The sequence below is a fragment of the Heteronotia binoei genome, chromosome 21 (assembly GCF_032191835.1).
Source record: "Heteronotia binoei isolate CCM8104 ecotype False Entrance Well chromosome 21, APGP_CSIRO_Hbin_v1, whole genome shotgun sequence".
NCBI lineage: Eukaryota > Metazoa > Chordata > Lepidosauria > Squamata > Gekkonidae > Heteronotia > Heteronotia binoei.
In genome coordinates, this window is record NC_083243.1 from 13,633,527 (window position 1) to 13,659,931 (window position 26,405).

Sequence of the window (26,405 nt, forward strand, 5' to 3'; positions counted from 1 at the left end):
GGATGAGAGGGATTGACAGAAGGATACAGAAAGGACCCAAAGCATCTGTCCTAAAAAAAGATGGGGATGAGCTTGAGTTCCTTAAAACAGTGATCCCAAATAACTGGTACTGAGGCTACGCGTTTGTCTGGTGGGATCCAAGGCTAAGAGCCGCCTAATTTTAAAAAGACACTAAGAAGAAGCGTTCCGAAAACTATCAATCCCATTTCCCAACCTGGTGAGGGATAAAATGAGCTACGGTGGACGGAACCTGAACGCTGCAAAACACTGCAGAGCGAGGGAAACCTTTTCAACGCAAAAAGACATTGGAGTAAAAGGCCTTTTCAATTTAAAATGCTTATTTTTTTTTTATACAGCAAAATTGTATTAAACAGCAGCAGATAAAAACACCATGCCCCATCGCCGAAACGGGCGGCGGACATCTTTTTAAAAAATGTTTAAAAGGTTAACTATAAAACAATATTACATCCAAAATATGAACAGGCCAATTCAAGTATATACACAATATATTAAAATCATATAAATTATATATTTATACAAAGGGCACAAAGATAGTAGGAATTGCTGTGAACTGAGCGTAAAAAGAGACTTCGGCTGGGCGGCTCCGTTGGGGGCATAAATTCCTCGCCAAGGGGTCTTTCCCTGACACCACTCCCCAGGAAAAAAAATACCTCTGATACCACATGTACAGAAAGAGAACATACAAAATGCCACTAACACAAATGAAAACGCTAATAAGGGTAGAGTTAAAGCACACACAAATCCCAATTTACTAATTTGAAGGCTGAGTAGGGCTTTTTCCCCCTCCCTCAACTAATCTGGGATTTCAAACCGTATGAATCACTCCTCTTGTGTGTTTAATAGTAGTAGGTGACGCTTTTTTTTGTTTTGTTTTTAAAAACAAACTGAAATACAACAGGGCTCTACACAGGCTGTGAGGAAAAAGTGAGAGAGGGAGAAGTTAACAAACCAATAACGTTACGACTATGGGAGAGCGCACACACGTGAAAGTTTTGTGTCACGGACGTTAAGCTTACGAAAATAGCGTGCTTTTTTAAATCGGTGATTTCAAAATAACTACCAAAATGCTTAAAAATACGATGCGCCGCTAGGAATCCTGCAGGCGATTAAGACTCGTGAGCGGCCTGCGCTAACAATGGGATCGAGGGCAGCATACGCCCGTTCTGCAGAGACAGACCCAAGGCTTCTCCCTCGCCCGGCAGTGCAGCCGCTTCAGCGGGATTCATACAGGAACTGCGACATTCCCAATTTCGCCCACTGGCCCAACGCACACGCGTGTGACTACGCCAAGCGGAGGGAAAGCTGAACGGAAGAACTGGCCAGGGGGCGGGAGAAGACAAGGAGAACACTGTTGAAGACGATTGGATACATGGCTGGCGGGCGGGAGTACGCAAGGTAGACAGTTGCCTTGGGCACCACCTCGCCATAGGGTGCCTTCAGGCGCCCTCTCCCACCACTCCCACCATTGCGGGCCAATGTGTGCTCTCCTCCAAGCTCGGCTTTCTAGCTGGGTTTGGAGGAGAACGGCCTCACTCTGAGGCAGTCTCCTCTTGCAAGGGAGGCAGTTTCGGAGCGAGGCACAGCAGCCCCGCGGCCTGTAACAGGGCAGGCGAAAGGGGCCGCGCAGCCTCACTCCGATCCCCATGGGGGGGGCATGGTTGTCGGGGCGGCCTGGGGCAGCAAAAACCCCAGCGCTGACCATGATTGGATATGTGTAAAAAGGAATTCAAAACTGGGAAAAGCTGACTGGTCTCTTGCTGGCACCGGATTTCAATTAAAAGGTGGCTTTTGCACATCACACAAGAATCCTCCAGACACTGCCACGCTGGCTGTGGGAGCAGCCGTTCCGTGGATTTACGGACAGGCTGCGACGGAAATGTCTGACAGGATGGAACCGCACGAGCAGGTATAAGACTCTGCCGCGCCAGCTCTTGCTCCTAGAGTTCTGGCTTTTCTAGCATGCTGCGGAGGCCTGGGATAAAGCCACAGAGGAAGAGCTCCTGCTCCACCAGCAGTTAACCTATTACGGGGTCTAAAGTTAGCAGTGAAAAAGCCCAACGCTAGGATTTCTGGGATTGATTTTGGGATGTGTGGAGTTAATAAAAAGGCAGGGAGAACGGTGGACAGCTGAGCTGCTTCAGAAAATTCCCAGAGTCAAAATTCATGAACTACCGTTTTCATACACCAAGAAACACGTTCTGTGCATTGGTGGGACCAGAGAACCCGTATTTTAACCCTTCCCATATATTTTTAAAGACCGGAGTGACATGCAAGGGTAACTATGGTACCACAAGAACGTAACACTGGAAGTGGCCCTCAGATAACGATTCCCTAAATTTCAAGTAATTTTGAATCTTTTCGTTTGTTGAACAGCTGCGTTAGACTACACAGGAGAGTTATCTAATTTTGTTTTTTTTTTTGTGCTCTTGTTCCTGAAGCCAACCCCCTTCTTGCTCACGGCTTCTTTGAAACGCACGCCTTCAACCGAGCATTTACCCAGGTTCGCCCTCCCATTCGGGTACATCCTCCACGAGAACAAGCTATTCAAGTTAATTACATTGCAAATTAAAAGGAGGAGGAAAAGAAAGAGACAAAATTACATTCTGTACGTTTTCCTTTTCGGTTTGAAAAAATACGCGTCTTAAAGGCTTGCCAAAAGTTTAGAAGAAAAACTGTTTCTGTTAAAAAATCCAAGATTAAAAAAATCGTTTTAAGACATCGGCGTTTTTTTTCTTCTTCTTCTTCTCCTGATCGAGGGTACTAAGAAAAAATATTACAAATATACTACAATTTGACCGAGAAGACGTCGTTGTGACCATGCCTCTACTGAGCACGGGATGCCACCGATATTGGTTTGGTTCCTGGTATCAGTGTACCTCCGCATCCCATGTTACCCGTTCCCCCCCCCCCCCCGGTTGCCATCCCCCCCCTAGTCCCTCATTAATAACAATCCTATAAAAAAGGGTAAAATCTAGCATTAGTGGCAAATTTTCTTTATCTTCACAGTAAACTGTTAACAAAGCGAGCTTTGTCGGCGTTCGTCCGTAAGACGGCGTCAGTCGATCGGACCCTGAAAAATAAGCTTGACGCAGTTCTGCTCTCCGGAGAGCTGGATAGCGCAGAAAGGGCAGGCGGCGTGGAACGCGTGAGTGCCGTGGGGCAGGGGGATCTGGGACCAGTATTTGGCAGACTTCTCCGAGCACACGTGCCCGCAGGGAGTGAAAGCGTAAGTCGGGGGGCCGGCGTCGACATAGAAGCCAGCCTCGCAGCCCAGCCAGAGAGGCACATAAGGACCGACGGTCCTGCACATGGGACACTCGCGTTCGTTGGCTTCCGTGTCGCTGCGGTGGCCCCAGTTGTGGTAGCCGTGGACATGGCCGCAGCTGAGGTAAGCCCAGGGCTGCTTCTCTTCCACCACTTCCTTGCGGTTGATGCTGGGGAAGGCCAGCGTGTTCAGCCCCACCGGGCACTGGGGCCGCGCGGCGTTGATCTCTTGCCGCAGGGCCTCGATGTGTTTCTGGGTGGGCGTGTGGAACAAGCCGTCCGCTGTTCTCCACAGGAGCGTGGCGCCGCACAGGTCGATGAGAGAGCCGTCTTGCAGGACGTTGGTTTCGTTTTCTACCTTTAAAAAGGTAAGCGGGAAGCATTAGAATCATAAGAGTTGGAAGGGACCTCCAGGGTTATCTAGTCCAACCCCTTGCACAATGCAGAAAATTAACAAATACCACCCCCCCCCCAAATTCACAGGATCTTCATTGCTGTCAGGTGGCCATCTAGCCTCTGGTTCAAAACCTCCAAGGAAGGAGAGCCCACCACCTTCTGAGGAAGCCTGTTCCACTGAGGAACCACTCTAAACTCACAAACACCTCCCCCTAAATTCACAGGATCTTCATTGCTGTCAGGTGGCCATCTAGCCTCTGGTTCAAAACCTCCAAGGAAGGACAGCCCACCTTCTCCTGAGGAGGAAGCCTGTTCCCCTGAGGAATCGCTCTAAACTCACAGATACCTCCCCCTAAATTCACAGGATTTTCATTGCTGTCAGGTGGCCATCTAGCCTCTGTTTAAAAACCTCCAAGGAAGGAGACCACCACTTCCTGAGAAGGAAGCCTGTTTCCGCTGAGGAACTGCTCTAAACTCACAAACACCTCCCCCTAAATTCACAGGATCCGCATTGCTGTCAGATGGCCCTCTAGCCTCTGTTTAAAAACCTCCAAGGAAGGAGAGCCCACCACCTCCTGAGGAAGCCTGTTCAATTGAGGAACCGCTCTAAACTCACAAACACCTCCCCCTAAATTCACAGAATCTTCATCGCTGTCAGATGGCCCCCTAGCCTCTGTTTAAAAACCTCCAAGGAAGGAGAGCCCACCACCTCCTGAGGAAGCCTGTTCAATTGAGGAACCGCTCTAAACTCACAAACACCTCCCCCTAAATTCACAGGATCTTCATTGCTGTCAGATGGCCATCTAGCCTATTTAAAAACCTGCAAGGAAGGAGAGCCCACCACCTCCCAAGGAAGCCTGTTCCACTGAGGAACCTCTCTAACTGTCAGGAAGTTCTTCCTAATGTTGAGCCAGAAACTCTTCTGATTTCATTTCATTAGATTTGGTAGCTGATTCAGTCTGGTCACCCTTCCCCATCCTACCTTATCCCAACCAAAGCAAGATATTTGTCAACCCCCTTTACCACTAGCCTCTTGTCCTGCAAAATCAGAGAGTCCCAAGCTGCCCAACCCGAGCCTATGGATACCTCGGGAATTCTGATACGGCACGGCGGGCACAGCCACAACATAGCTGCCCAAAGAGCCAGAGTAAGTTCCCAAATAGCTGCTGCAGCTTACTTGCAGTCACAAAGCGAAGATCCTTCTGCTGCGGTGGCAGCTGCTGCCAAAGCGATGCTGTTTAACAATCTGCACAGCCAATCAAATCTCGACCTATCAGAAGCCTTGGCTCAGCAACAGCCTCTGCTGGTTCCGCCCACTTTCTAAAAACATTTGGCGGGCACCACGTTGGGGACTCTCAATCCAAATGACACAGTGGGGTTTTTTTGCACTGCATCATTTCTGGCCCCACCCTGCTCCAGTTTTTATTGCATCCTCTGCACGTCCTCTGGAGCCATTTGTTTTTTTTTTCCTTCACAAGTTTGCCGGGGAGTTTCACAATTCTTTGGAAATCATTTTTGCCCCGATCGTTTCCTAGTGACGGAATTTGAGTTGTGTCTGCTCCCGCGTGAAACGTTTTCTGAGCTTTTGTTGGTTCCTCCCACGTCCTACTTTACTTTCTGTTGACTGGACTGCGACCGTGGAAAAACGGCACCCTGCGTCTCAGCAATGAGGCCTTGCTGTCCATTGTATTGGCAGATTCCCAGTATTTTCTTAAGTTTACAGAGTGAGGGAGACAACCAATAAGAACACACTTCAGTTTACTCAGGCAAAACAGAAGTTGACTTATGTCAACCTTCTGTGGGGTTCTCGAAGCATGAGTCGTTCAGAGGCAGTGTGCCGTTGCCTGCCTCCAAGTCACAACCTTGGTCTCCCATCCCAGGACCAAGTTCCGAGATCCGATGGGATCAGGCTAGCCTGGTCCACCCGGGTCTGGGCACAAGCGAGGATCAGGAGGCGAAAAGTTCAGCGACGCTCATCTTTCGCACCTGCGCTTCATGCACTAGGCCAGAATTTCTTCACGTTGCATGCATTTCATGTTCAAAACAAAGCTGTTCTGAAACTTCAGGCACTTGGGCAGGCAATTCTTCAGCAACGTGATAGGGTTTAAATGGAACCGCAAGGTCAAACGCCAGACATCATCAGAACCATCAATCAGAGAAACTTGAAGGGGCTTGGGAAGAATGCAAAGCAGCATTATCTGCCTAAGTGTACATGAGGACACTCAATTTTTTTTAAATACAAGAAGAAGAAGAAAACGACTGCAGATTTATACCCTGCCCTTCTCTCTGAACCAGAGGTTCAGAACGGCTTACAATCTCCTTTGACACTCTTTGGAGTGGAGGGCGGAATATAAATCCAATATCTTCTTCTTCTTTTTCCTTTATCTTCTTCCCCCACAACAGACACCCTGTGAGGTGGGTGGGGCTGGAGAGGGCTCCCACAGCAGCTGCCCTTTCAAGGACAGAGTCTCAGAGCGGCCTACAATCTCCTTTCCCTTCCTCCCCCACAATAGACACCCTGTGAAGTGGGTGGGGCTGGAGAGGGCTCTGATAGCAGCTGCCCCTTCAAGGACAACTCCTACGAGAGCTATGGCTGACTCAAGGCCATTCCAGCAACTGCAAGCGGAGAAGTAAGGAATCAAACCCGGTTCTCCCAGGTAAGAGTCCGCACACTTAACCACTACACCAAACTGGTTAGATAAGAGTCACACACACCCTTTTCTGGCTGCAGAAAAGGAAGGGAGTATTAAATCACCATCGCCCGGCTTGTAAGAAACTGAAATGTCAATGACCGAGAGCCCAGATGAAGCTTTTGTCCTCCAGGGGAAAGAGGCTAATTTACAATGAGCCTCCCCCCCTCCAAACTTACTAGCTTGCCTCTTTGCTGAGCCGATCTCGTTTCGCGGAGAGTGTAGACGTCGCCGCAGACGGAGATCTCCCGCCAGACTCCGGGTTTAGACTCTTCCGTGAATCCCCCTCTTGGATGCATGACTAGAACGCCATTGGTTGTTAATCCATCCATGTGCCCGTCGGGGTTCTTCCACTTGGCTGCTTTTTCCTGGATGCAAGAACATGGCGAAAAACCCACCCGGAAAAGATCAGCTTTGTGATGCTGGAAAAAGTCGGTGAGAAATAATGGCCAAGCCCCGAGCCACGCTGGTTAGTTTTCCAAAGAAAGAGTGGTCCTAGCTTGCTACGCTATTCAGTTGGGTTGACGGGCCAAGTCTGGCAACTGGAGGAAAGACTGGGGGGGGGGGGGGGGGCTGAGAGGGCGTGTGACATCACCAATGAATGGCAGTACTAGAAGATGTACACCTAGCTCTGCACAAATGGATGAGGAGGGGACACATTTGGGAGCACCTAAAATCTGACGGAGGAATGCTGCGTCTCCACGCAGGGACTAAAGGCTCCAATTCACAAGGGTATTCCATATAGCAACTGAGGAAGGATTTCGGCATTGTAAATTTTCAGAGTTGCTGGAATGAACTGGTCACCTCCTAAGAAATAGAACTTTTTAACTTGCGCCAGAGAACATTTTACTAAACTTCCAGATCTATTACGATGCGTTGGCCATCTAGGGTTGCAGTTAAAGGTAATTCCCAGATACTTGTAAGCCTTCCCTTGTTTGATTTCTTCTGTACCAATGCGCCGTTTAAACAGGTGCCAGATCTTTGAAAAGACCAGGATTTTTGATTTTTCATCATTAATTACCAGTCGATTCAATCTACAGTATTGGTGAAAGGTTTCAAGTATTTTTGGAGGCCAATTCTGCGAATTTCTTAGTAGAGGCCTATCAAATTAAATCTAGGCATATGACTGTATTTTAATTGCTGGGTGTCTACTCTTGATTACTATTATTGGCTGCCATTTTAATTGATTGCTTTATGTATTGTTCTTACTATACTTCAGGCCTTTGTACCTACTTTTGATTGTGAATCATGATTGCTTTTAAGCCAATAAAGGTCTGAACTGAACTGAACTGAATGGCACTACTTTATTCCTGGGTCCATCCCAGAAGTGGGCAGCTAGCTTGTCCATTACTGCACAGTCACCACACGTTTCTACCCGCTATTGAGAGAAATTTCAGAGTTGGGGAGAATGATTTGTAGGTAAGTGTAGCTTAGGAGTCTCTCATGTTAGTAATTTAAGAAATGATCAACTGTCATCTCTCCCACTCCCACCCTTCATAAGTCACTTTCCCCTGAATATGTTAGAAGAAAGATGATGATGATATTGGATTTCTACCCTACCCTTTACCCTGAATCTCAAGTCTCAAAGTGGCCTACAACCTCCTTTACCTTTCCCCCCCACAACAGACACCCTGTGAGGTGGGTGGGGCTGGAGAGGGCTCTCCCAGCAGTTGCCCTTCCAAGGACAGAGCCTCAGAGCGGCCTACAATCTCCTTTCCCTTCCTCCCTCACAACAGACACCCTGTGAGGTGGGTGGGGCTGGAGAGGGCTCTCACACCAGCAGCCCTTTGAAGAACAGAGTCTCAGAGTGGCCTACAACCTCCTTTTCCTTTCTCCCCCACAACAGACACCCTGTGAGGTGGGTGGGGCTGGAGAGGGCTCTCTCAGAAGCTGCCCTTCCAAGGACAGTCTCAGAGTGGCCTACAACCTCCTTTACCTTTCTCCCCCACAACAGACACCCTGTGAGGTGGGTGGGGCTGAGAGGGCTCTCCCAGCAGCTGCCCTTCCAAGGACAGAGTCTCAGAGTGGCCTACAACCTTCTTTACCTTTCTTCCCAACAGACACCCTGTGAGGTGGGTGGGGCTGGAGAGGGCTCTCCCAGCAGCTGCCCTTCCAAGGACAGAGTCTCAGAGTGGCCTACAATCTCCTTTCCCTTCCTCCCTCACAACAGACACCCTGTGAGGTGGGTGGGGCTGAAGAGGGCTCTCACAGCAGCTGCTCTTCCAAGGACAGAGCCTCAGAGTGGCCTACAATCTCCTTTCCCTTCCTCCCCCACAACAGACACCCTGTGAGGTGGGTGGGGCTGGAGAGGGCTCTTCCAGCAGCTGCCCTTCCAAGAACAGAGTCTCAGGGTGGCCTACAACCTCCTTTACCTTTCTCCCCCACAACAGACACCCTGGTGAGGTGGATGGGGCTGGAGAGGGCTCTCCCAGCAGCTGCCCTTCCAAGGACAGAGTCTCAGAGTGGCCTCCAGCCTCCTTTACCTTTCTCCCCTACAACAGACACCCTGTGAGGTAGGTGGGGCTCTCAAGAGCAGCTCTGCGAGAGCTATGGCTGTCCCAAGGCCATTCCCGCAGCTGCAAGTGGAGTGGGGATAAGAGTCCACACACTATATAGTACACCACTACACACACAGACAAAACTGCCTTATACTGAATCAGACCCTTCATCTATCAAAGTCCGTAGTGGCTACTCAGGTTGGCAGTCGCTCTCCAGGGTCTCAGGCTGAGGTCTTTCACGACAGTTACTGCCCAATCCTTTAAACTGGAGATGCCCGGTATTGAACCTGTATGCCAAGCACAAGCTCTGCCAGCGAGCCACAGCGCCTGCCCCAGAGACACGGGGCCTGGTCGCTTGATTGGTGTGCTGAACTTATGCAACTCCTTCAGGTATGAAAATACGGCTGCGTCTATGAAGTAACTTCAAATAGCCAGCTGAAGAAGGCCATTGATGCCGAGGACGTTCCTGGCATCGCAGCTGTCTTCTGGCACTGGAATTGCTTGGCTCTTTAATTGATGTAAGGCTGGGTGACCTGGCACTGAAACTATTTTGCTCATTTAAAAAGACTGCTGGACTATTGCGACTTACTCTGGACGGATGCACCCACCTTGACTGTGCTGAAATGAACCACAGGAACACTGGGACCTTGTGTAGGACTGTCTAATGTCAACTGTATGACAGGGTTGTTCGTATGTATAAGAAACCTGAAGAGGACTTTAAATACGAGTGTGTTGCAAAAAATGGTAATAGTTTTTATGGGCTGCTCGTGAGTGGTTGCGGCTTCTCGTGTGCGTTCTTGTTTTTGCCCCAGAGAAGCGGCTTCTTTTATCTCTGCCTGCCTGCTTGTGGTAACTACTGCATGCGTAAACTGGAAAGGAGGCCCAATAATCTGTCACGAACACTTCAGCTATAGCTTACATTTAGGATGGCAGCCGATTTCCTTATTTTTTCAGCCTCCAATTGGTTTCTACCATGGATCCATCATATAAACATATGGAGCTGCCTTCTACTGAATCAGGCCCTCGGTCCATCAAAGTCAGTCTTGTCTACTCAGTCTGACAGAGGCTCTCCACGGTCTCAAGCTGAGGTTTTTCACGCCTACCTGCCTGGACCCTTTTTAGTTGGAGATTCCGAGGATTGAACCTGGGACCTTCTGCTTACCAAGTAGATGCTCTACCACTGAGCCACCGTCCCTCCCCTTTAGCATATGAAGCTGCCTTCTACTGAATCAGATCCTCGGTCCATCAAAGTCAGTATTGTCTACTCAGACTGGCAGAGGCTCTCCACGGTCTCAAGCTGAGGTTTTTCACGCCTACTTGCCTGGACCCTTTTTAGTAGGAGATGGCGGGGATTGAACCTGGGACCTTCTGCTTACCAAGCAGATGCTCTACCACTGAGCCACCGTCCCTCCCATCGCACATTAACGCCCCCTGAAAAAATATCCCGGACTGAACACAGGAAACCATTCATCACTTTGGGATACATAATTCTGTGAAGCAGCCCTCTGCCCTAACGTCACGCATATTGCCCCCCCCAGCTGGTTGTGGATGGGTCACATACGTACCCCAAGGAATATGTTTTTCGAAGAGTCAAATCCTGCTGCGAAGATTCTGGCTGTGTATGGCGCGTTCCTGTCACAGACGATTCGGCAGGCAAACCTGGAGATCGTGCTTTGGGTGATCTGCGTTTCATCGCTGTTGAGGCTGCCGGAAATCGTATCCGTGACGACAAAGTCGATCGGGCTCTCCGTTGATCTGCCAACCTGAAAGCATGAAAAGCAGGCCTCTTAGAGGAAGGTCTTAGGCCCTTTGAAACGACTGCGGCAGAAATAGGCAAGCAAGGAAAATCTGTAACGTTAAAGACATAAGCTAGGTTTTAAGATCCATGGGAAAACTCCATATTCAGGTTAGGCGATTATTTACAAATCTCTCTTACACAAGCAACAGTGGACGCGTCACAAGCTTTCTGCAATTCTTTGAGTACATGGAGAAAATCAGCACTTGCTAGCTCTAATCCAAAGTGGAAAGCTCTTAACAGCACCTGCATATGGCCCTCTTACTCAATTTGGAGAGCTCTTTCTCAATTACTGTGGGTCCATCTTACAGTCTACACATTTTGAGGGTGTAAAATTTTGTTTTAAAAGGCATTTCAATCATTCCATGAAAGCCAACATGGTTTAGCAGTTAAGAGCAGCAGACTCTAATCTGGAGAGCCGGGTTATTTTCCCCACTCCTCCATGCACAGCCTCCGGGGTGACTTTGGCAACTCTCTCAGCCCCAGCTACCTCACAAGGTAGGTGGAGGAAGGGAAGGTAATTATAAGCTGCTTTGAGACTCTTTAGAGAAAAACAGAGTATAAAAACCATCTCTTCTTCATTATAGAAGAGGGGAAAAATATCTCATAATTTTTTAAAAAAAGATCTCCCTAAAAATGTCCACGTTTTTCCACTGAGGAAAACTGAGAAGTTCAGGGGGGTGGGGGGAGTGCTTTCCCCCAATTTTTGGGGCTCTTTTCCCCAAGCCTTCACATCTCTGAGAACAAGCCATTATTTGGAATCCGGATTTGCAGCAAGCCAGTGTCTGAACCTAAGAAAAGCCATGTTGGATCAGGCCAATGGCCCATCCAGTCCAACACTGTGTCACACAGTGGCAAAGACGACGATGACCGCAGATTTATATCCTGCCCTTCTTTCTGAATCAGAGACTCAGAGCGGCTTACAATCTCCAATATCTTCTCTCCCCCCACCCACAACAGACGCCCTGTGAGGTGGGTGGGGCTGAGAGGGCTCTCACAGCAGCTGCCCTTACAAGAACAACTCCTGCGATAGCTATGGCTAATCCAAGGCCATTCCAGCAGCTGCAAGTGGAGGAGTGGGGAATCAAACCCGGTTCTCCCAGGTAAGTCTGCACACTTAACCACTACACCAAACTGGCTCTCAAAAAAAACCCAGGTGCTATCAGGAGGTCCACTAGTGGACCTCACCCTGTTGCCCCTCCAAAGCACCAAGAATACAGAGCATCACTTGCCCCAGACAGAGTTCCAACAATACGCTGTGGCTAATAGCCACTGATGGACCTCTGTTTGAGAGTTTGGATGCAACATTTAACTAAGTTCTGCTGCGAAAATGAAATTTAAGGAGTAATCCTAACAACCCTGAACATTTGTTCATCTTAGTGCCACTGTTTGGTGTTCCCCGAACCAAGCCAAGATCCTCTGATACGATCCTTTTCAGGATGACCATGTCTTTGTTTTCTTTGCTCAAACTAAAATCTCATCTTGCTACTTTCAACCTTTATTATCTCCACAGCTCCCTTGAATCTTTCCAGTTCGTCATTGTGCTGCTTCAGTTGTTGCACAGAGAATCACTGAACTCCAGGCACAAGAGACAGCAAGACTCAGGGCTTCCAATCATCTACCTTTTCCAGGGCTCAAACTGGAGAGCACACTTCTTCAGACGAGGAATGAGGTACAGTGAGCAGAGCATGCACACTTCTTCAGACGAGCATGCTCTGCTCACTGCACCTCATTCCTCGTCTGAAGAAATGTGCGCGCACACACGAAAGCTTACATTCTGAATAAAACTTAGTTGGACTTAAAGGTGCACCTTGACTCCGACTTTGTTCTGCTGCTTCAGACCGACACAGCTGCCCACTTGGATCTATTTCATGAGTCAGTTTCAGCAGATGGTGTAAGTTTAATCCATTATCCAAATTCATGTGAGGAATAACCATGCAAGCGTATAATTCCTCCATGAGAGTGGGGAAACTTTGGGCACCAACTCTGCCCAGTCAGATTGCACAAAACCAGGGCTTTTTAAAAAGCAGGAACACAGGCTGGCTTGGTGTCGGGGTGTGTGTGTGGCCTAATATGCAAATAACTTTCTGCTGGGCTTTCCCCACAACAAAGTCCTGCGAGAAACAATGGCGGTTTCCGGCTCAACATTAAGAAGAACTTCCTGACCGTTAGAGCGGTTGCTCAGTGGAACAGGCTTCCTCGGGAGGTGGTGGGCTCTCCTTCCTTGGAGGTTCTTAAACAGAGGTTAGGTGGCCATCTGATAGCAATGAGGATCCTGTGAATTTAGGGGGAGGTGTTTGTGAGTTTAGAGCGGTTCCTCAGTGGAAGAGGCTTCCTCGGGAGGTGGTGGGCTCTCCTTCCTTGGAGGTTCTTAAACAGAGGCTAGAGGGCCTTCTGACAGCAATGAGGATCCTGTGAATTTAGGGGGAGGTGTTTTTGAGTTTAGAGCGGTTCCTCAGTGGAACAGGCTTCCTCGGGAGGTGGTGGGCTCTCCTTCCTTGGAGGTTCTTAAACAGAGGCCAGATGGCCATCTGACAGCAATGAAGATCCTGTGAATTTGGAGGGAGGTATTTGTGAGTTTCCTGCATTGTGCAGGGGGTTGGACTAGATGACCCTGGAGGTACCTTCCAACTCTATGGTTCTATGATCTGACCTTTAATAAATGCTAAGAAATATATGTATCTACATCACACAACGATGGACATATCCACAGAAATACGGCCGCACAGTATATCCAAGGAGCCAGCCATCTGTGAAATGTTTTCCCTCTGAACAGCGCAGCTTGGCACGCTGGCACAAGGAGAAGTCAAAGTTGCACTTAAAAGGTTCTCTTATAAAACTAGCAGTATTGGAGGCATGCTATTGCATAAACACTATTATCAGCGATTCAGCTGGGAGAAAGATCATGACGGCTAGAGAGCGGAACAAATAAGATGGCAAGCGCTGAGCTTCTCTCACGGCGCTTAACTTTTACTAAATGATATATACGTTCACTCTGCCCTTGAAGAAAGAAATGTTTACTTCTGGGAGCGGTGCCAGAACCCAACATCAGTCAACACGATATTATGAGCTTCCTAGAGAATAAGGAAACCGAGAGGCTTTGGATTCTGCGTGTTTGTAAGAGACAGGAACTGGAAAGGAATCTGAGGAAGATAGAAGAGTTTAAAATAACGGAGTTTTCAAAAGCCAAAGCTCCCTTCACCAGACTCTTGAAAGCTTATATCCCAAAACTCTCGGTCTCTAAGGCACTCCTGGACTCAAATTTAGCTGTTCTAATGCGAGCCAACACAGCTAACCTGCTGAAACTAAAATAAATGAGCCCTTTGCCATTTTAATAGCGGGAATAAGTCTACTGCTATTTCAAAAAGGGAATAAATCTACTGCTATCTTGCAGACGTAACCTTTGGCACATGGTGCTTTTTCATCAGCTCTGGATGGTTCATCAGCTTCCACAAGAAGCGGGATCTGACCACACTTATTGATGTTCTGGTCACGTCCAGACTTGATTACCGCAGTATAGTCTACCATGGGGCTTCCCCACAAAGACTGTCTGGAAATATCGATGGCTCAGAATGCAGTCATAAGACTCCTGACTGGTAAAAGGCAAAAAGGAACACCTCTCACCGATACTGAGAAACCTTCCCAGCTACCAATTTGTTTTGGGGCACAATTTAAATTGCTGTGTCTTATCTTTAAAGAGCTACAGAGAATCAGGTACCTGAAGGGTTAGGTTGGCTTTTATATGACCCTTCTGCGGAGACCCTGCTCTGTGCCCAACCTTCAGAAGGAAGGTGGGTGGGTGACTACTGGAGACAGGACATCCTTGGCTATAGAGTCTTCCCTGTAGAATTTGTCAGGTGCTCACACTTTTGAGGCGGGGGCAGGGGATCCCCCCCCGTTTGGAGGCCCTCACCCAATTCAGAGTTATCAGAAAGCGGGGGGGGGGGGGGGAGGGGAAGGGGAATGTCCGCTGGGTACTCCATTATTCCGCTGGTCTCCATAGGGTGTAATGGAGAATCAATCTATGGGTATCTGGGGTTCTGGAGGGGCTGTGGTTTGAGGCAGAGGCACCAAATTTTCCATATAGCATCTTGTGCCTCTCCTCAACCCACCCCTCAAAAAAAGGTTTCAAAAAGATTGGCCCAAGGGTTCCAATTCTATGAGCCCTAAAATAAGGTGCCCCTATCCTTCATTATTTCCAATGGAAGGAAGGCGTTTGAAAGGAGTACAGTCCCTTTAAATGTAATGGCCATAACTCCCATTGGATTTCAATTGTGTTTGCTCCTGGCTCCACCCCCCAAAGCTTCCTGGCTCCACCCCCAAAGCCCCCAGATATTTCCTGAGTCAGATTTGGCAACCGTACACAAAACCAACAACTTTGTGAATGGAGATCTAAAACAGGATACTGAATTAACCTATTTGTTGGTGGTTCCTGTGGGGTGGGGGAACAATAATCTACGTGTGTGTCTCCTGTGACTCCATATATTTACTGGTGAATTAACTTGCTATTGAACAAGACCTAGAAAACATGTATTCCTAAACAAAAGGTATAAATAATGCAGTCCCCGCTAGATCCCTCTGGGAGTGCTTTCAAAAAGAGCACGAATGGGGCAGGTCTAGGCAGGAGATCATTTTTTATTGGTCCACGGAATGTCTTTAGCTCTTTCATCAACAACAAAACCCAGTGTTGAATTTCCAAAGCCTGACCGCCTTAATGAAAAAGGGGTGTAACAGCTCAAAGGGGCAGATTCTGTAAGAGAAAGCGGCATTCATTATTCAGAACACCTGTAACACGAGGAATGCTTCAAATCTCCTACTGGGGGAAAAAGCGCTCTAACGGAATGCATATTCTCACTTGTGACAACTACGCACACTTCTGCTTTGTGGCATTCATGCTTTGTAGCAGGAATGTGAACCAGGAGGCCAGCTGCACCGCACTTCCTAGCAGGCACATAACACTGTTAAACGCCGCAAAAGGGCCCATGTTGTAATCTAGACAGGAATTGTATGCTTTTTCTTACACTGGAGTCAAAAACTCCAGCAAACCCATAAAAAAGGATTCGCGCTTACAGAGCATACTGACCCTTGTGTGTGAAATAAGCTGTACAATTAAACCACGGGTGGCCAAACTTGCTTAATGTAAGAGCCAAATAGAATATATATCAGAGGTTTGAGAGCCGCATGCAAGATGTGAACGTCAGATATTTGAAAGCCAGAAGGGAGGGAGGGAGGGAGGGAGGGAGGGAGGGAGGGAGGGAGGGAGGGAGGAAGGAAGGAAGGAAGGAAGGAAGGAAGGAAGGAAGGAAGGAAGGAAGGAAGGAAGGAAGGAAGGAAGGAAGGAAGGAAGGAAATAGATGGGGAGGGAGAGCTGTAAAGAAAGCAATGATGGGGCTTTGAGAGCCACACAATGTGTGTGAAAGAGCCACATGTGGCTCCAGAGTCACAGTTTGACTATTCCTAAAGAATTAAACTAACAACGCCTAGGAGTAAATTAGATATCGAGGACATTATTTCTCTGCACATAGCTATAGTGTTGGAGTGAGCAACCCATATAATCCAGCCACATACACAGCAGAAGGCCTGGCTAGTCTGATACTGACACATCTCGGAAGCAAAGCGGAGTCATTCCTGGATAGCAGTGCTCCCTCAAAGTCTTGTGAGCAAAAATTCTACTTCGTGAGCTTCTGGTATTAAAGTTGTGAGCTGCTGCATAGCTGAGTTTGCTCAGGGGGCCGTTTGTCCTCCGTTGAGACAAAAAATGTGTGAGCTGAAGGCGAAAAAGCTGTGAGCTAGCTGACACCTGGGCTTTTTTGGAGCAGGAATACACAGGAACACAGTTCCGGCTGGCTTGGCATCAGGGGGTGTGGCCTAATATGCAAACGAGTTCTTGCTGGGCTTTTTCTACCAAAAAAAAAAAAAAGCCCTTGATGACGCTAGTTCAGCTTAGAGGGAACACTGCTGGCTAGTATTGAGATCGGAGACCACCAAGGAAGTCCAAGGTCGGGACGCAGAGGCAGGCAACGGCAAACCACCTCTGAACATCTCTGGCCATGAAAACTTCACAGGGTCTCCATTCAAGTTGGCTGTGACCTGACGGCACTTTCTACTGCTATAGCGAAAACACTCCTACAAAGTAGTACTTATTATTTTATGTTATTGTTCAAATTTACATTCCACCCTGTCCACGAGCAGGCTCAGGGCCGATCACAGCATAAAAATAAAAAAATATATAAAAATCAATATCGATAGCAATTGAACATCAACAAAACAGTATAAAACCCATTTAAAACACAGGGTTTCCAGCTGAAATCACTGCAACTTTTAGGTACAATCGACGCACTTACCTGAAACATATCTGTCTCTTTGTCATGGGTATATTCCACAATGACTGTCTGGTTTCTGGAGAGTGTGTAGGAGATGCTGTGCTGCCCTTTACAGCTGATGGCCTGGGGAATAAAACAGTTCCTGTTTTATTTCAACAATGCATTAGCCAGGGGAAAGCACATTATTATTATTATTCTTGCAGCATTTGCAAATGTTACTCCGTTACAAAGTCCTCCCAGAGGACGCTTCAGATGTGATTATTCCATTTTACAGCAAGTGCCTAAAAGAAGGTGAACTCCTATTTCAGGGACGCTAGAAACAGCTTGCACTAAAGCAGAAGTTCCCAACCTTTTTTTGCACCAGGGACCAGTTTCCTGGAAGACCTTTTTTCCACGGACAAGGGGGGGGCAGTGCTGGGGTTTTAACCGACCCAGACCGCGCCCCCCCATCCCTGCCCCCCCATGGGGGTCCATAAATGGAGGGGGGAGACTGGGGCTGCTTCTGCGGCTTCCCGCTAGACGGCAAGGGGCAGAAGCAGCCAATCTGTCTCCCCCTCCCATTTAAAGACTTCTGCCAATCAGCTGATTGGCGGGGCCCTTTAAATGAGAGGTGGGGGAAGATCACTGCCAAGCTGCCCTTTCTGCCGGGACCAGGCAGACAAAGGAGGCGGTGTGGCCTCGCTCTGAGGCTGCCTCCCCTGCAAGTCAAGGCAGCCTCGGAGCTGGGCCGCACTTCCTCTTTCATCCAGCTGGGTCTCAGGGGGGCGAAAGGGGTGGCAGGGCTTCTCTGCCTTGCTTGGAGACTGCCTCCCCTGCAAATGGAGGCAGCCTCGGGACTAGGTCACGCTGCCTCTTTCATCCACCTGCGTTCCAAGCAGGCGAAAGCGGTGGTGGGGCTGCTCTGCCTTGCTCTGAGGCTGCCTCCCCTGCTGCCTCTTTTGTCTGCCTGGGTCCCAGGCGGTGTGGCGTGGCACTTCTGCCTCGCTCCAAGGCTGTGTGGCCTGGTTACTAAGAGGCAACAGATCAGGATCGGTCCATGGCCCAGGGACCCCTGCGCTAAAAGAAAGCCAGCTTGGTGTAGTGGTTAAGTGTGCGGACTCTTATCTAAGAGAACTGGGTTTGATTCCCCACTCCTCCACTCGCAGCTGCTGGAATGGCCTTGGGTCAGCCATAGCTCTCGTGGGAGTTGTCCTTGAAAGGGCAGTTTCTGTGAGAGCTCTCTGTGCCCCACCCACCTCACATGGTGTCTGTTGTGGGGGAAGGAGATAAAGGAGATCGTGAGCCACTCTGAGACTCTGTCCTTGGAAAGGCAGCTGCTGGGAGAGGTCTCTCAGCCCCACCGACCTCACAGGGTGTCTGTTGTGGGGGGAGAAGATATAGGAGATTGAAGGCCACTTTGAGACTCTGTCCTTGAAAGGGCAGCTGCTGTGAGAGTCCTCTTAGCCCCACCCACCTCACAGGGTGTCTGTTGTGGGGGAAGGAGATAAAGGAGATTGTGAGCCACTCTGCTACTCTGATTCAGAGACAATGGCAGGGTATAAATCTGCAGTCCTCTTCTTAAAAGAAAGTCGTTTAGGTGCCACAAGACTTCTGTTTATTTGTGCTGCAACATGCTAAAATGCCTGCCCCCCCAGGAATTATTTGTTCCGAGTCCTCTGGAACACAGTGGGATGGTCCTCCTAGCACAGCGGTTCTTAACTTACAGGGAACAGATTATTTTGTTTACAAAGAGAAATTTTATGTTTTGGTTCTGTTAGAGCAACAGCTTTGCTCCAATCACTGTCCCACCGCAAAGTTCTCTGAAAACCTCCCTCTAAAATATCAGTAGCATTTCATATAGGGATCCTCACACAAACGGAAAGCTGTTCATCTCCACATTCTTTACACTGTAATCATGCAGCACAGTTAATATACTCCTGCACCTGAAGGATAGTTGGCTTCTTCCCTGCCATCTATCCCCTTTGTAAGCTCCATCTAAACCACTGCAGGCTATATCAGAAAAGAGACAAGACGGGAAAGAGACGAATTTTCAATCCAGCCATGCAAGTGACTCAAGTAACTCTCTGACATCATTAAATGGGAGACGGGGTGTGTGTGTGTGTGGAAGAACACACAAAAGTTGTCATATACAGAGCCTGACAGCTGGTTTACGTAGACAAAGCAAGAGTCAAGTTACACCTTGAAGACCAACAAAGTTTTATTCAGAATGTAAGCTCTCATGTGCTAGGAGTTTACATTCTGAATAAAACTTAGTTGGTCTTCAAGGTGCAACCTGACTCTTGCTTCGTTCTACTGCTTCAGACCAACATTAGCTGCCCACCCGGATCTAACTTCACGTAGACAAACGCTTGTGCATCCGATTGGGTAGCAGCCTCACAAAGTATCAGACAGAGGTCTTCTGCCCAGCCCGCCGAGTTTGAAACCTTCAACAGAGATGCTAGGGTATGAGCGCTGAATGCCCGGCATGCAAAGGATTTTTATTTCAATTAACTTTTACAGTATGCCTTCATCCCAGAGCTAGTTACTCAGAGGCAGCTAATGTGATCAATGGGCCGAGACAGGTGATAACGACTTTTCATAATAAGAGAAGGATGCAAAGGAGAGGGGGAGGGGAGATAAGGGTGATTCAGTCTTCGGGACCAGGGGCGAAATTCTAGCAGGAGCTCCTTTGCATATTAGGCCACACACCCCTGATGTAGCCAATCCTCCAAGAGCTTATAGGGTTCTTAGTACAGGGCCTACTGTAAGCTCAAAGAGAATTGGCTACATCCAGGGTGTGTGGCCTAATATGCAAAGGAGCTCCTGCTAGAATTCCACCCCTGCCCAGGACACCCCATTATAAGATAAGGCGGCCTTATTGGTTTATGTGATCATTTACTTGGGGGGTAATCCCTCAAGACTTGCAGTCTTACTTGCGAGTGCAAGCAAGACTGGAGTCCAACAGCACCTTAAAGACCGACGACATTTCCAGGGTATAAGCTTTCAGAAGTCAAAGATCCCTTCATCCTTATCACCTATCTCAAGATGCCCTTTTCCTCAAGAACTCATTGTTGCTGATAAACGTGCATCGCAAGACGCTATAACAGCAGACTTCAACGTGAAAAGGATTCCCTACCTCAAGTCTGCGCTTGTTGATCGCTGCCGCAATTATACTTTAGGAACAGCAAAGGTTTGCTACCTTTGTAGATAAAAAAAGGAATCTACTTTGATGAAGGATTTAGAGATGACTTAGTGGACAGGTAGGGTAAGAGTGTCCAAAGCATATGGCCAGAGAGCAGCGGGGAAGCAGGAGAAAGTAACAAAAGCAACAAATAAGCTTGTTGGGAGCAAAGGGGATTTGCCCTTAGGACAAATTTGCAAACAGTCGGTAGCAGCCTTGCTGAGCAGAAAGAGAAATGCAAATTGCAGGTAGAATTGAGCACACCTGCGTGAGTTTAGCAACTTTGCACAGCCGGGGCTAAAAGAGAGGGTCTGAATCAGGTGCCGTGATCATGACACATTCCGGGCTCTGTGGTGAAGCCACTTCAGTCACGCCTGTAATCAAACATACATGGGGGTTGGACTAGATGGCCCTGGGGGACCCTTCCAACTGTGTGGTTCTGTGACTCTATGACGCCAGACTAGAAAATAATAACATATTGTGCATGAGCCTCAAACAAGTTCAGCTAATAAGTGCCTTTTGGTTTCCTAATACTTGACCACTTCCATGTAATCCTACTCACCTAATAAAAGAGTAATTTGGGATCACTAGCACAAATGGTTATTGTACAAGCAAATTCGGCCCATTTTTTCCCAGGGGAACAAACTCGAGCAGGATATTTCCTAATAAGTTATTTTCAGCTTTGCTTAGTATGGGGTTTCATTTGAATTCGTTTGTGAGGATTCCATGGCCGCCTTAAACATAAATCCAGCTGATAAAACCTTTGTAAATTCTGGCTTTAAAAAAAAAATTCAAAATAGCAGCTTGCACCTAGGCATATTGTTAACGTATAATTTTATCCGGTACCCAGATATTAGATATAGTGTCATGCTTTGCATGTGCAAAGTTGGCCACACTCCTGATTTAAGTTTTTCTTGAGTCTCTATCAAAGTTTCAGTAAACAGGCAATTATAGCAAACTCTTTTGTTTCCAAAAGTCAGTTCTCTGACTCCCAAGACAAATCCTAAAAAGGCAGACTATACAGCAGGGGTCCCCAAATGCACCCATCGACACCTTTTGCAGCACCCAAGTGTTTTTAGGAAGTAGGCGGGGCTAAGAGGGGCTTTTTTGGCAACCAAGGCTTCTGATTGGCTGTGCAGATTTTCTAAAATGTCGCTTTGGCAGCAACTCCCACCGCAGCACAAGGATTGACACAATGCTACGGAAGTTATGCAGTGGCAACCATTTTGTGGCCAGCTCCACCTCCTGCAGGGGCCAACTTGCGCCAGCCATTTTGTTGCTCCCCCCCCCCCCCCATGCCATGTCAGGGTTCCAAATGTGCCTGCAGTCTCAAAAAGATTGGGGACCCTTGCGCTACAGAGCTTTGTCCCAGTTTCCTCAGATATTTTGAAATGCTCTCCAAACATCGGAAGTCTCCAAGGAAGGCTGCAACTGATGTTTGCAAATCTCGTCTGTGAGAAACATATCCCACCCTCCACTCTGAATCTCAGAGTGGCTCACAATCTCCTTTATCTTTGTCCCCCACAACAGACACCCTGTGAGGTGGGTGGGGCTGAGAGGGCTCTCACAGCAGCTGCCCTTCCAAGGACAGAGTCTCAGAGCGGCCTACAATATCCTTTCCCTTCCTCCCCCACAACAGACACCCTGTGAGGTGGGTGGGGCTGGAGAGGGCTCTCACAGCAGCTGCCCTTCCAAGGACAGAGTCTCAGAGCGGCCTACAATCTCCTCTACCTTCCTCCCCCACAACAGACACCCTGTGAGGTGGGTGGGGCTGGAGAGGGCTCTCACAGCAGCTGCCCTTCCAAGGACAGAGTCTCAGAGCAGCCTACAATCTCTTTTCCTTTCCTCCCCCACAACAGACACCCTGTGAGGTGGGTGGGGCTGGAGAGGGCTCCCTCAGCAGCTGCCCTTTCAAGGACAGAGTCTCAGAGTGGCCTACAATCTCCTATATCTCCTTCCCCCACAACAGACACCCTGTGAGTTGGGTGGGGCTGAAAGGGCTCTCTCAGAAGCTGCCCTTCCAAGGACAGAGTCTCAGAGCGGCTCACAATCTCCTTTACCGTCCTCCCCCACAACAGACACCCTGTGAGGTGGGTGGGGCTGAGAGGGCTCTCACAGCAGCTGCCCTTTCAAGGACAACCCCTGCCAGAGCTATGGCTGACCCAAGGCCATTCCAGCAGCTGCAAGTGGAGGAGTGGAGAATCAAACCCAGTTCTCCCAGATAAGAGTCCACGCACTTAGCCACTACACCGGATTGGCGTAGAGAGAGAGAGAGCTATATTGATTTCCCACTGGCCTTATGCCGTTCTCACTCTCCTCTTCTCTGCGGGGCTTCCGTCAGATTTCACACTATCTGCCCCGGGGCTGCAATTCGCTCTGCCTCTTTCGCGTAGCAAACAAGATCCTCTAAAAACCAGTTTCTGTTTGCCGCGTGAAAAAGGCAAAGCGAGTTGCAGACCCGGGACAGACAGTGCGAAATCCGATGGAAGCCCCGCGGAGAAGAGGAGCGTGAGAGCGGCATAAGGCTAGTGGGGAATTGGTCAGAGAGAGAGAGATTGCAGGTCTCGCAAACTGTGACTTCCTTTATCGAGTCGATCCATCTCAGGTCAGGTCTTCCCCTTTTGCCGCTGCCTTCAACTTTTCCTACCGCTACTGTCCTTTCTGGTGTGTTCTGTCTTCGCATGTTATGTCCAAAGTACAACAGCCTGAATTTAGTCATTTTAGCTTCTAGGGAGAATTCAGGCTTGATTTCATTTGATCACGCAGGCTCTCATGTCTAAAATTAATTTACCAGATTACCGCCACATTACATGACTTCAGTAGACCTGGGAAGTGAAATTGATCTGTGTCGCCAATACAGCTATTATGCGAAATCTTCTAGGAACTGTTAGCAAAAAGAACATCACCATGGAAACCTCAGGGACTTCTTGAGTGCTGAGAATGACCACTGGATACTCACCGTGAGGGGTCCTTCTCCTCTGAGGACAGGAGGACACCTTGTGGGTGATTCCTAACCTTCTTGCAGGGAGGCAGAAAATGAATTTTGTTCTTCCTGTTCCGTTAGGGGTCACCCACTTCTCAGTTCGGAACTCCGATAAGCAGTAACTCCTTAATACCTCAATATACAGTAACAATCAACTAACCCCCGTAACATCGAGAGAAAAAAAACAGGAAGAAATAACTTTGACAGTATTCATGGAGAAAGTATGACACTAGGATGAGAACTAATACAAAGAATAGTGTGATATCCTATTTGTGTTGTAGTATGAGACAGCATCTGACTGAAAAAACCTGCTAAGGTACTATTTAACCCTCTGAGCTATGGGGACTTTCTAAACAAAAGGAAAAAAGAGGTGTGGTGGAGGAGCAAAAACAACCCTGGGCGGGCCAAGGTGTCCTCCTGTCCTCAGAGGAGAAGGACCCCTCACGGTAAGTATCCAATGGTCATTCTCCCTCTGAGGTAGGAGGACACCTTGTGGGACATCCCAAAGCAGTGTCCCAATTAGGGTGAGGAAATGTTGTCCTCCTCCTCCACCACCGAAGAGTAAGCATTAATCTTATAGTGTCTTATGAAAGTAGAGACAGACGACCAAGTGGCAGCCCAGCAAACCTCCGCAACCGATGCTCTTTTAGCCAGGGCCGTGCTGGTAGTTGCACTGTGCACAGAATGTGCCGTAATCCCTGTAGGAACAGGAACCTTTTGAAACTTGTAGGCCTCGGCAATGCAAAGCCTGAGAGTTTTACTAATTGCAGCTGTAGACATCTTTTTTCCCACGTAAGGTGGAGAAAAATTAATAAAGAGTGTGCCTGTTTTGCGCATTTTTTCTGTACGAAGGATGTAACACTTCAGGGCACGTCTCACGTCCAAGGTATGCCAGATTTTTTCCCTTGGATGGGATGGTTGAGGACAAAAAGTAGGCAAGTAGATTTCTTGTTCCAGATGGAAAGATGATGAAACCCTGGGTCTGAAAGTAGGATCTGTCCTTAACACCACCTTACCTTTGTGGAACACACAAAACTCTGACTTCATTGACAGAGCCCCAAGTTCTGAAACCCAACATGCTGATGTTATTGCCACTAGAAACAGGGTTTTCATCCTGAGATGTATCACTGACGAATCTGTGATGGGCTCAAAAGGTGACTTAGTTAGCGCTGAAAGAACTGTATTTAGGCGCCAAGTGGAAAACCTATGAACTTGAGGTTGAGACGTCGCACCCCTAAGAAAATGTGAAATGTGAAGAAGAAGAAGAAGAAGATATTGGATTTATATCCTGCCCTCCACTCCGAAGAGTCTCAGAGCGGCTCACAATCTCCTTTACCTTCCTCCCCCACAACAGACACCCTGTGAGGTGGGTGGGGCTGGAGAGGGCTCTCACAGCAGCTGCCCTTTCAAGGACAACCTCTGCCAGAGCTATGGCTGACCCAAGGCCATGCCGGCAGGTGCAAGTGGAGGAGTGGGGAATCAAACCCGGTTCTCCCAGATAAGAGTCCGCACACTTAACCACTACACCAAACCACTACACCAAACTGAGGATGTTTAGACAGCGGAACTTTGTCTACTCTAGGAAGGACCGTAGTTAAGGCTGCCACTTGCCTTCTTAAGGTTGTTGCACGTAGCCCTAAGGATAACCCTTCTTGAAGAAAAGCCAAAACTTTGCAGTTTTGGTTTTAGGTAGTTGACACCTTTTCTTCGTCCCCATCTAACGAAAGCTTTCCAAGTGATGTTATATATCCTCTGTGAAGATGGCCTTCTAGACGCTATCATGGTGTTAGTCACAGACTGTGAATAGCCTAATCGTAATAGGCTGTCCCTCTCAAACGCCACGCGGTCAAACGTAACCACCCCGGATGTGGATGAACTATTGCACCCTTCTGTAGAAGATCCTCCTGCAAAGGCAGAGTCAGGGGAGGTTCTAGGGACAGTTCCCTTAGGTCTGCGAACCAGGGACGACGAGGCCAGTAGGGAGCTATTAAGATCATCTCGGCTCTCATCTCCCCGATTCTCCCAATTAGTCTGGGTATGAGTGGCATGGGAGGGAATGCGGCCATGGAGCTGTTAGGGTATCTGTTGCCTCTGCCGTTTTGCAGAGGTAGTGGGTGAAGAAGCGTTTCAGCTGATAGTTTGTGTTGGAAGCAAAAAGATCCACTTGAAGATGGCCGAAAGGTCTAAAAATCTGAAGAAACACTTCTCGGTTTAGCCCTAAAAATAGGGACCATTCTCCTTGCCTTATCTCCTGGCGGCTCAGCCAGTCCGCACTGATGTTGTCCGTTCCCTTCACATGCTCCACTCTGATCGATAAGAGACATGTTTGAGCCCAACTGAATAACTGACAAGCTTCCCTGTGAAGATTCTTCGATCTGGATCCCCCCCCTGCTTGTTTATGTAGGTTTTTGCCGCAATAGTGTCTGTCCTGACTAGTACATGAGTCTTGCGCAACACAGGGGAAAAGTGAATCAATGCCCGTTGCACTGCTTGCAGTTCTAGAATGCTGATAGTTAGTCGTGACTCCTCTTGAGACCATCTTCCCTGAATGGGGGAGTTCTGTAGGATGGCTCCCAAGCCCGACAAGCTTGCATCTGTGAATATCTGAAGGCATTTTGGAATCCAGAAGATTATCCCCCTGGACAGGTTATAAGTCTTCGTCCACCAAAGCAGGCTGGATTTGACTGCAAGGGGAACCCTGATATGAATATCCACTTTTTGCGATATTTCGATTTGATAGGGTAAGAGAAACTCCTGGAGTCCTCTCACATGAAACCTTCCCCACTGAACTGTCAATTGTGGAGATCAACAGACCCTGTAGCCTGGCCAGGTTCATCAGGTTGGAAAACTTGTTCTTGACCACAGCAATTGGCGCCTCTCTGATCCTGATGACTTTTGAAGTTGGAAGGTAGAGACAAGTCGATGTTGTATCCAATATCACTCCCAGATGTTCCAAATGATGGCTTGGGGTTAGAGAACTCTTCTGAATGTTCACCATGAATCCTAGAGACTGGAGGCAGTTGATTGCTGTCTTGAGTGTCTGTGTTGGCTCTCTCCATCAAATGTGCCCAGATTAGGGCATTGTCTAGATAAGGGTGGATCCGAATGCCCTTCTCTCTGAGCATAATAATTGGAGTTACTAAAATCTTTGTGAATACTCTTGGTGCCGACGCTAGGTCGGATGGAAGGGCTCAAAACTGAAAATGTTGATCCTGGTAACAAACGTAGAAACTTCCTGTGGCCTGGAAAAATTGGTACATGCAGGTAAGCTTCTA

At 48.3% G+C, this 26,405-nt stretch overlaps 1 protein-coding gene across 1 annotated transcript in view; it reads right to left on the minus strand.

Annotated features, from left to right (window-relative positions):
* Positions 1 to 320: 320 nt before the first annotated feature.
* PELI2 (pellino E3 ubiquitin protein ligase family member 2) overlaps positions 321 to 26,405 on the minus strand; it is a 158,548-nt gene continuing 132,463 nt past the window's right edge. Inside the window, exons 3-6 of the mRNA XM_060263161.1 lie at positions 17,009 to 17,110; positions 10,435 to 10,632; positions 6,551 to 6,739; positions 321 to 3,643 (exon numbers count right to left, since the gene is read on the minus strand). Coding sequence (XP_060119144.1) covers positions 3,077 to 3,643; positions 6,551 to 6,739; positions 10,435 to 10,632; positions 17,009 to 17,110 — 1,056 coding nt within the window. The 3' untranslated portion in view covers positions 321 to 3,076. The remainder of the gene's footprint in view (positions 3,644 to 6,550; positions 6,740 to 10,434; positions 10,633 to 17,008; positions 17,111 to 26,405) is intronic.